This window comes from Abramis brama (assembly GCF_963993115.1).
Source record: "Abramis brama genome assembly, chromosome: 11".
Taxonomy (NCBI): Eukaryota; Metazoa; Chordata; class Actinopteri; order Cypriniformes; family Leuciscidae; genus Abramis; species Abramis brama.
Window position 1 is genome coordinate 4,362,291 of NC_139973.1, and position 10,693 is coordinate 4,372,983.

General features: G+C 38.1%; 1 protein-coding gene across 6 annotated transcripts; it reads left to right on the plus strand.

Annotated features, from left to right (window-relative positions):
* Window positions 1-225: 225 nt before the first annotated feature.
* On the plus strand, window positions 226-10,208 carry LOC311092703 (protein rolling stone). 6 transcript variants are annotated; one of them, XM_084129636.1, is made up of 5 exons: window positions 226-654; window positions 1,085-1,153; window positions 1,446-1,543; window positions 1,835-2,057; window positions 8,318-10,208. In XM_084129636.1, the coding sequence occupies exons 2-5, from the start codon at window positions 1,108-1,110 to the stop codon at window positions 8,911-8,913; spliced, it is 963 nt and encodes a 320-aa protein (XP_083985762.1). In that variant the 5' UTR covers window positions 226-654; window positions 1,085-1,107; the 3' UTR covers window positions 8,914-10,208. The 6 variants fall into 6 exon arrangements, with proteins under 6 accessions (XP_083985762.1, XP_083985764.1, XP_083985761.1 ...); XM_084129638.1 differs by having other exon boundaries at window positions 226-471; XM_084129635.1 differs by having other exon boundaries at window positions 361-471; window positions 8,315-10,184.
* The last annotated feature ends 485 nt before the right edge of the window (window positions 10,209-10,693 follow it).

Sequence of the window (10,693 nt, forward strand, 5' to 3'; positions counted from 1 at the left end):
CACATATTTAGCCAATGTATTGGATATAATGCATTGCATTCAATGTTATTATTTATTTTGTTTGTAAAATATGGCTTATATTGTTTTGGCATAGATGTACAGTAATTGGTTTTGTATGTATATTTGACTGTGCCAACCCATGTTAAGAGGAGCAGAAAAGTGTGATTATGTGTGTGCGCTAGACTCCTAGAACTGTAAATGAACTCAGCCATCTTAGTTGAGTTTACTGTAGTTCAGGACATGAAGAGGTGGACCGCTTGCACATGCCTGGAGAAGGATCTGGGAAACTTTGGAGGAGTGTCAACCTAACGCCTGTTAAAAACAACAGGAGTATAATAGACGGATGAACTGACTTCCTCTGGGGATACTGATACGCCAGAGCCCCCGACGCCTAGAAGCCCAGAGCTGAGGACAAGAAACCCCAAGCAGAAGATAAGAAGCCCAGAGCTTACTACACTTTTGATTCAAAACGTGATTATTGTATTTTATACTTAAACGATGAAGTTCTATTTGCCTTTATATTTTTGTTTATTATAAAAAGAAAAGTAACCAATTAAAAGAAATTTAATTGATTACAAAATCTGCCTTCTGAGATTTATGATGCTGGAAGACTTTTAATGAGAACATACCACAGAGGAGTCTTCTGACCAAATTGTAAGTACCTTTTGAATGCTTACGGTTTAGGTCAGATTTGACTTTCTTTACCTTACCTGAGAATAATAAATAAATAGGTAAAAGGTGTTAAGAGTAAAGTACACACCGTAAAACACCCTATAGTAAGTGCATTGTATACATTGTTAATTATTGTTAATCAGTTGGAAATGTAAAATTACACTGTAACAAGAACACCTTAAAATGTAAAATAAAGTGTAACCCTTTTTTGCAATGTCATTTTGACATTCAGCAACATCTCATAGACTCAGTGTTAATCTTGTTGGGATGAATAAGAGATTCACATGTTCACTCTTGCGGTTTTCATCTCCAGTTATTTCATTAAAATGTCTCCCAGACAAGCTGTGCAGGGTCTGTCCCCCTGCGGGACACGTGATGCATCTGCATATCAGTGTGTATACCTCTTTTCCAGCCTCAGATTTCTGTTTGTGGTGAATGAAGCATCATAGTAGCTGTTCACAGTGGATGCATTGTTGCGAAGGTTAGTCAGAATCATCGTACGTTATTCATTCCTTAGTATCTGTGTTGCATGAAACTCAAACGTTTACTGAAATTGATGCAAGTAAGCCTATTATTTTTAATTGTTTGACAATTACATCATTACTTCAGACCAGAAAGACTGGTTTGTATTTGAAGTGAAAGTCTTTTTAAAATACCAACTAATGCAGACAGAATGTGCAGAAAGGTTTTGCTTTCTAATCAAATAAACTGAATTCCAAGTAAGCAGAGGCACTGAAGTGATTCAGAGGTATGTTTCTGTTTATTGGCGACAGTCATGGGTGCTAGTTGGACACACATCTGGAGGGAGGAGTTCAAAGTTCACAAACTCCACCTTCTCACTTCTAAACCAGAGCTTTTGCTTCAGCCACGGGTGAGTTTGTCACTGAACCAACGATGAAGTCATATTTAGTTTATACAAAGGTTTTGCAAAATGGTAGATGGTTTGCTGCTGGTCCAAGGAGATCTTCCAGCCTTCTAGACCAGCTTGGATCAGCTAAAGAACATAAATAACTAGCCTGGAGTTAGAAACCATGTTGGATCTATCAGCAATGCAATGATGCTGAAGACATTGAATGCATACGTGTATTAAACGTCAACTTCAAAAATCCATTATAATGAGAAGTGAAATGTGAGGCTGAAATAACTTGTCTCTTGTTTCCAGTGGGATATTCCTCCACTGATATGGCTTCTGTACAGAGGTTTTATGCTGGTCTACACCGTCAGCTGGTTGATCTACATGGTTCTTCTCTTCAACACATCTAAATTCCTAATTTATATCAGCCATATCTCATACTGTCTCATGGTGATCTACTATCTGGTTGCTTTCTGTAATCTGGCCTGGGCTTTCTTGAAGGTCAGATGCTCCTCTCTCAGAATGAAAAGAGGTAATGTTGTTGCACAATGCACCGCACTGATACCCAATTGATCTGAGAAACGCACAATGACCCCATGAAGCATCTGAACACACTATATATCACTATATTAATAGGGCTCAACTTAAATTACGTATATGTGAGCCGTTAAAAGCTGTTACGCTGGCGAACTCAGAGGCATTTCAAATGGTGATGCTAACCTCACAAGACAGAGTTCAAATGTTAATTAGGGCCCAAGCCCTGAAAGGGCGAAGGCCCTATTGTTTCCGTAAGGATTTTTTTTTTTTTTTTTTTGTGCCTTTTTGCCACTTTTAGGGCCCTTAACATGCTCAAAAACTCTTGAAACTTTGCACACAGGTCAGAACCCGCGGCCATCAGGGCCGGGCTGAAGCTAGTACCCGGGCGTGGCAGGGGGGCTCGACAGCGCCCCCTGGAATGGGGTCCGAAATCTTGGTCCATATATCAAACACGCTTGCATGTAATAATATGAAACTCAGTACACATATAGATTTCATCGGGCCGAACAACTTTCGTGCTCTAAGTTTTACAAAAGCCCAACAGGAAGTCGGTTATTATACGTTGTTTGGAAAACGCATACAATGGAATGTGAAATACTCCTCCTAGGGAATTCATCCGATCGCCACCAAACTCGGTGTGAATGAAGTTAAGACATTGAGGATGAATTCTTGCGAACAGATTTTTGATATCTCGAACGGTTTGGCCGTGACGAGAAAACGAATTTATGGCGAATAATGGGACACAGGAAGTGTGTTATAACTTCTGCATACATTATCTGATCTTGATGAAACTTCCGCAGTGTGTTCGTTGTAAGAGGCCGATCACATGGATGTGACTATTGTGAGTCAAAGTTATAGCGCCACCAACTGGCAACAGGAAGTGTGTCACTTTCAAAATGCTTTGAAGTCACTTTCTTATTTTTACCCGATTTGCTTCAAATTTTATGTGTATAATGTAGACACACGGCAGATGTAGACCTGTGGAAGGATTATTGATATCTTAGATTCTGTTGCCGTGGCAACGCATCAAACTTTAATATTCTTTTCGGATGTTTTTGAGACTCTTAGCATGCTTCAAATTGGATGAAACTCGACAGACACATAACACTTATTAGCCAGTAGACATGTGAAAAGTTTTAGAAACGGGCGTGGCAGGGGGGCTCAACAGCGCCACCTTGAACAAGGTCTGAAAACTTGGTCCATATATCAAACAGGCTTGCATGAATTAATATGAAACTCGGTACACATATAGATCTCATCGGGCCGAACAACTTTCCCTGGTCAAGTTTTACGCCAGCCCAACAGGAAGTCAGCTATTATGGGTTGTTTGAAAAACGCATGCTGTGGAATTTGATGTCCTCTTCCTAGAGAATTCATCCAATCGCCTCCAAACTTGGTCCGCATGAAGTCAAGACATTGAGGATGCTAAATTGCGGACTGATTTTTGATATCTCGAATGGTTTGGTCGTGGCGAGGAAATGAATTTATGGCGAGAAAAGAGAAACACGAAGTGGTATAACTTCTGCACACATTAACTGATCTTGATTAAACTTCAGCAGTGTGTTCGTGGTAAGAGGCCGATCAGATGGATGTAACTATTGTGAGTCAAAGTTATAGCGCCACCAACTGGTAGCAGGAAGTGTGTCACTTTCAAAATGCTTTTGACAAAAGTGAGGGGGTTAATAGTTTAGCATCCAAATACATCGCAAATATTGAAACATTTTGATTCTAATGAGAGGGTTACGTGAGACCAACACTGCTTACTTTCGTTTTTATTTTTACATTAAATTTAAAGGATTTGTTGTGGAATATTTTGAGTGTATCATAAAATCAGAAGTAAAAGACAAGTAATAATTTCTGTCTTATATACTTTCTGTATATATATGTGTGTGTGTGTGTGTGTGTGTGTGTGTATATATATATATATATATATATATATATATATAGATATAGATAGATATAGATAGATATTTATATACATACATATATATATATGTGTGTGTGTGTGTGTGTGTGTGTGTGTGTGTGTGTGTGTGTGTGTGTGTGTGTGTATATATACAGTGCAATGCATAAGTGAATACACCCATGCTAAAGTTGACTAAAAAGAGGAATAAAAAATCATATTTTGGAAATTGAACTTAATGCCTTAATTTAAAAAATTAGGAAAAATCCAACCTTTAAGGACACCAATTTTCTTTGTGAATGAATAATGTATCGTAAATAAATAAATGTTCTTCCTTAAAATACATGGTGCATAAGTGAGTACACCCCTATGTTAAATTCCCATAGAGGCAGGCAGATTTTTATTTTTAAGTTTTTTTTTTTGTTTTTTTTTTGGATACTATGCATACTGATAAAGTTCCCTTGGCCTTTGGAATTAAAACAGCCCCACATCATCACATAGCCTTCACCATACCTAGAGATTGGCATGATTTTATTTCAGTTAGCCTAAAAGCTAGTTTGATTTGCATTGAGAGATGATCTTATGGAAAGTACCCCATGCCAATCTCTAGGTATGGTGAAGGCTATGTGATGATGTGGGGCTATTTTAATTCCAAAGGCCAAGGGAACTTTATCAGGATGCATAGTATCCTAATTTATTTATTTTTTAAATACTTAAAAATAAAAATCTGCCTGCCTCTATGGGAATTTAACATAGGGGTGTACTCACTTATGCACCATGTATTTTAAGGAAGAACATTTATTTATTTATGATACATTATTCATTCACAAAGAAAATTGGTGTCCTTAAAGGTTGGATTTTTCCTAATTTTTTAAATTAAGGCATTAAGTTCAATTTCCAAAATATGATTTTTTATTCCTCTTTTTAGTCAACTTTAGCATGGGTGTATTCACTTATGCATTGCACTGTATATATATATATATATATATATATATATATATATAAATATAGCTGCGAGCAGCGATGGAGGGCCAAAGCCGGCGGCACCGCCATCCATCAGTTACCTAAAGGCACCGGGGTTGCGGTGCCATCGGCTTGGGCCCGTAATCGCTGCTCGCAGCTATATTTATATATATATATATATATATACACACACACACACACACACACACATATATATATGTATATAAATATCTATCTATATCTATATATATCTTTTCCATTTGTAACCCTTTTTCCGGTATAATAACAGAGTAACAGGTAATTAGTTATCTTTAACAGTATTTGGACCAGTAACAGAAGATGCTAAGTCTTTAAGAGCCAGTGGTTTGACATCAGTAAAGACAGAAAACAGTAATTTGCGTTGTTGTGATCACTCTTTGTTTCACAACAGGAACAATAACAAACAGTGTAACAATTTAGTTCAGAGAATGTATATAAAGAAATAAGAAAATAATTAAGCCGGCATAAGTTTCCCTTAAAACAAAAGAAATAAAACCCAGTTCCAAAAATAGTCTTATTGCTCGTTGGGGCCCTTTTTTGGTTGAATCAGTGTCGTGACAGTATCAGTATGCCAGTGCTCGTGGATCCTACCACACAATCCGTGAAGGAGGGAAAGTGAGACTGCGCATAGACTTATGCTCGTGGGTCCGTGGCTCGCCACCCAACGTACGCTGGGAATCTTTCGGGGTTTCAGGGTGTGAACATCCAATCCAAATCCAACCGGAAGGCTTCAGCTCCAGGTCGGGCGTGACTTCCGATCCATGTGCATCACTGGAATGAATCTGGCAAAAAAACCTGACCGTTGAGTCAATGAGGGGGTCTCTCTAAATTGGCTGTCTGATCAGCGGCAGCCATCTGCCGATCGCGCTCTCCTATGGATGGTAATTGATTCGGAATTCAGCTAGGCAACGAAACAGCCATGCAGTCTTTCAGTCAGGAAGTAGCTAACAGGAAGTGAAGGCGGAGCTCGATTGCCTGAAGCTTTGGAGCTCAGTGATTGGTCAGCTCCTCACATGGGAGCATGGGAATTGTAGTGCGAACAGTTTTTCAGGGGGAAAATCGCTCTTTTTCTATCTTTTTATGCATTTGATCACTTATTGTAGATGGCGTTTTTTTTAAACCAACCTTTTTAACAAACACTTATTTATTCATTGTCATCATTTTTTTTTTTTTTTTTTATACATAGAAAATGTACTTTGATTAATTAACTTAAAACATTTATCTCAAGACTCGATTAACTTTAAGAAAGGGATTATTATGCCAAGACTTCGTTTTAAGACCTGGTTACACATTGTTTTCTCAGAGACTTCTTCCAGTTTTTCCAGTCTTACAAAACCATCTGTTTTGTATCATCTCTTTCCCTCTTCCCCCATTCCTTCATGCTGAGATAACCAAAATTCACCCAAAAATGGTTTAATGTGAATTATTATCATACAGTATTATACATGTTTGGTATCATTTGAAATGTCTCAGTGCGACTGGTACAAAGGTCTCATTCTCCACAGAAATCAACCAAAAGGTAATAAAGTTTTTTTTAAGAGTTTAGAGAGAACACGCACACAGAGGAGGGTGTGTCTTCCAGGCAAAGGGCATCCTGCTCCCAAAAGGTGTAAACACTGAATGGAAATTCCCATTGTTGGCAAATGTTTCCATGTGAAAGAAGTTTCTGTCTATATAAAGAAATGAAACAAGAGGCTCAGGGCAATTTGTAATGAGATTGGTCCATAATGTTGAGTGTCTCTCACATTATGGTCACATATCAATCAGCCTGGCGAGTTTGTGATCGTGAGATCTGCGTAAACAGCCGACGCAAGACTTTCTGAGCGACATAGATTCCTAATGAACAAGTAAAATATAAAGTAAAGAGTTAAATAGAACAATGAAATGTATTGCTAAACTATTATATAAATGACCAGTTGGCAATCTAACCTAAATTCGAGGTCGTGAAAAAATGGAGTCAGATAAAAGCTTTAATGGAATTAAATTAGCCTACTTTGCCACACGGAAAGACAGTAACACGCAGATACCTTCACCTGTCCTATCGGAAACCGCCACTGGACGGATAAACAGGCCTAATTTATTAAAGAGTTTATTATGAGAATATAAATAACTCGAGAAACTACAAAACAAAAACGCTGGAAAACAGAACTGAGAGCACCAACACACCAGCTTTAGCGGCCGTTTACAAGACCGTTTTTAACTAGAAATGGGAAACTTTTTATGCTTTCTGGCCGTTCATTTACACGACAACAGCATTTTGGGGGCCTGAAACCGCAAACTGTTGAAAATGGGTTTTAAAGTTTTTGAAAACGATACCATTATCATCTCCTTGTAAACTACAGAAAGCTTTGTGTGTTTCTTTACAAAGTGACATCGCCAACTACTGGCCTGGCATGAATAATACAGCATTTTTTGTTGTTTTCGTGGATCCATGTGAACAGGGATCGTTTTGACAATGCTGTCGTCTGTACACGAAAAATGCAAAGACATTTTCCCCCTGTTTTTAGTACAATGTTGTCGTCTAAACGTACCCTTAGAAAGACAACAACTGACTAAAACACTGGGCTTTATATACACACAGGAAAGCTGTAAGATAACAAAGGGAAACAAAACACACCCAGAGAATCAAGGGAATACAAAGGGACTACAAACGGTCACAGGAAACAGGAAATACAGCATAAAAGTCACATGGAACAAAAGCATCAAGAATGTATTAAAAAACTACAAAACTGTTATTAATGTTTTGCAATGCATTTTCCAGCAAAGTTGTGTTTATGCATTCAGGGAGTTACATTAGCTGTATAAGTTTCAGATTGCTGCAATTAAATGTTTTCTCAAAAAAAAAAAAAACCTAAAAAAACTAAAAACTAAAGATAACTTAACATTTAATTAAAAATATAAATATTATTTCTTGCAAATATAAAAATACATCATTCTTTTTGGTGGAACCAGCGAAAGAGCAAGAAAAAAAAAAGAACTGTACAGAATTACTTTATTCTTTATTAAACAATAAAATGTATTGTTGAGTCCTGATTAGATCACAATATAAAGCATTAACCCCTGGTTTCACAAACAAGGCTTAAGTCTTGTCCCAGACTAAAATGCATTGTTCAGTTGTTTTAACTGAAAGGAAATTGCATTGATCTTAAAATATGTCAGTGGCATTTTTTGTCTCAAGATGCACACCAGTAATGTTTTTTTTTTTCTTTCTAAGGCCCGTTTATAAAAGCTACTTAGATGTCATGATTAAACCGAGGCCTAATCCTGACTTAATATAAGCCCTGTCTGTGAAACCAGGCCTAAATGTCATCTGCGTTCAAATGCTTTAATGGAGTCCTTTCCTCCAGTAGGAGACAGTAGTGAGCATGAGACCCTCCTCACTCCTCCGGTCGCATCTCTCTGTCTGCAGTGGCTCCTGCATTCTGTGATAGGCGGCATTTCATTTACCATCACCTTTGTCTACTGGACCCTAATCCACACCTCGAACCAGGACCCCTTCACAAACATCCACATCCATGCCATCAACAGCATCCAGACCACCGTGGATCTGCTGTTGTCCTCTACACCCGTTCATCTCTCCCACCTCCTCTACACTGTGCTGGGAGGAGTCCTTTATGTCATATTTGTTGTTGTTTATTGGCTAATGGGCTGCACCAACCAGTCTGGTCAACCCTACATCTACAGCGTTCTTGATTTGAGTGGGCGCCCCCTAGTGGCGACACTTTGCTTGCTGGGAGTTCCTCTGCTTTGTTTGCCATCCTGTCACTTTGTGCTGTGGAACATGCAGTTGCTGAGGGAGTGGGTGGTGAGCAGGGAGAGAGTGAGGAGAATGGCTCTGAAGAGAGAGGTGTGGTGGTGGGTGAAGGTGTCTGGAGGAGCGACCTTTGACCTCGTGCCTTCACTGGATCCAGCAGCCTCTGTGTTTGAGGCTAGAGGACAGCCATGATGGAGTACCAGCAGTCACAATCCATCACTCTAGTTTGAAGGAGTTTCTGGGCTGTCTGAATCTACATTTTCCTATTTTAGCAAGCATATCTTGATTATTCTGTAATATCTTCTTTCAAAACTCACTCAGAGCTTTTTAGTGGACTTGACTCTGTTGATCCAAATGTGGATGGTTGATTGTTAAGATCTGAAATGCCCTCAAATACTTTGACATTTGCTTGAAGTGTTTACACTTTTCAGGGAAATCAACTCACACTGTTAAAAAAAGGAGAAAAAAAGATCTGTGAAATCTTATGGCAAATGGAATTTATTTCTGTGATGGTTTTCAGCAGTTATGCTGATGTCAAGCACTAGAGGTCAGCAGTGTCCGCTTAGAAATATAAGTCAAGTCCACATTGAAAATCTCAAATTTAAAATGTAATTTTTTAGATTTTGAAGGAGTGCATTCATTTAAATGTAATGCAACATCAAAAAGAATGCTTAAGATTGATCAGTTTTGGTTGATTTAGTCTGATTTATATATATTAAGAAAAAAAAACTAAACTAAAATTGTTTTTTATTGAAGTACACTTTTGAACCACATTGTATCTTTAATTGGACTTGAAAGACCACTTTAGAGTTCAGAATTCAATTGGTCATAATTCAGCACTTTTTTTTAGCATAAATTCTCATTATTGTAATATTTTACTGTATCTGCTTAATTTCTTCTATGTAAAATAATTACATTGTATTTGAGATTAAGTTACTCTCAAAGTCAAAGCAAATGCATTAATGATTGAATCCCTGTACAGTTGGTGTTGCCCCCTCGTCTGGTCAGTGTGGTGGAGTGGGAGTGTGTCTGTGCTGTGCGGTACAATAACACTCATGCTGTGTTGAGAGGGGTCGTGACAGCGGCACACAACAGTCTTTAGCCTGAGTCATTACTTGTTTTTGGTCTCTCATGTCTGGCATCATCGTGACCCTCACTGAATCAAAGAGTTCAGTATCTGACTGTGTGATTCAGAGCTTAGTCAGAGATGATGCTACTGTTGCTAGTGTTTCTTATGTGTGTGCATTTGTGTGTCTGCTTTTATGATTCATTATAGAATCACATTTGCTCAAATATTATAATGTACATTATTATGTAATTCATATTATATCCCTGTACTTATACCTGAAATTGTCATTAGATGTTAAAACATCAACTTATGCATGCTCCTGAAATTGTCATTAGATGTTAAAACATCAACTTATGCATGCTCCTGAAATTCCAATAAAAGTTCATACATTAGGAATGATTGATTTCCCTTGACATTCAAAAAGTTTTGTTCCTGATGTTCCGATTTATAGTTTAGACACGTTTCTCTTGGGTCTCTTGGGTTCTGTAACAAACCGCTTGTCTTGACTTGTTGTTATGCAGCCCTTACAAACTCACACATATTTCCCCAGTGTTTTTTAATTGAATCATTGTAGTCAGGACACACACACACACACACGCGCGCGGCTGGTTCACTATCTTTGTGGGGACTCTCCATAGACGTAATGGTTTTTATTCGGTACAAACAGTATATTCTATCTCCTTACACTAACCCAACCCCTAAACCTACCCATCACAGAAAACTTCCTGCATTTTTACATTTCCAAAAAAACTAATTCTATATGATTTATAAGCCTCTATTTAGGTCCCCACTGTAACATGAGTCCCCATGAGTCTGTGTGCATTCAGGTTGAAGTCCCCACTGGGATAGAAAAACAGGTACACACACACACACACACACACACACACACACACACACACACAC

Excerpts from the sequence above, each read along its gene's own strand:
- LOC311092703 (XM_084129635.1), top strand. The coding sequence starts at position 1,108 with ATGAAGCATCATAGTAGCTGTTCACAGTGGATGCATTGTTGCGAAG. Across the intron at positions 1,154-1,445 it reads GTGGATGCATTGTTGCGAAG|TCATGGGTGCTAGTTGGACA; the intron begins GTTAGTCAGAAT and ends TATTGGCGACAG. Across the intron at positions 2,058-8,314 it reads CTCTCTCAGAATGAAAAGAG|TAGGAGACAGTAGTGAGCAT; the intron begins GTAATGTTGTTG and ends CCTTTCCTCCAG.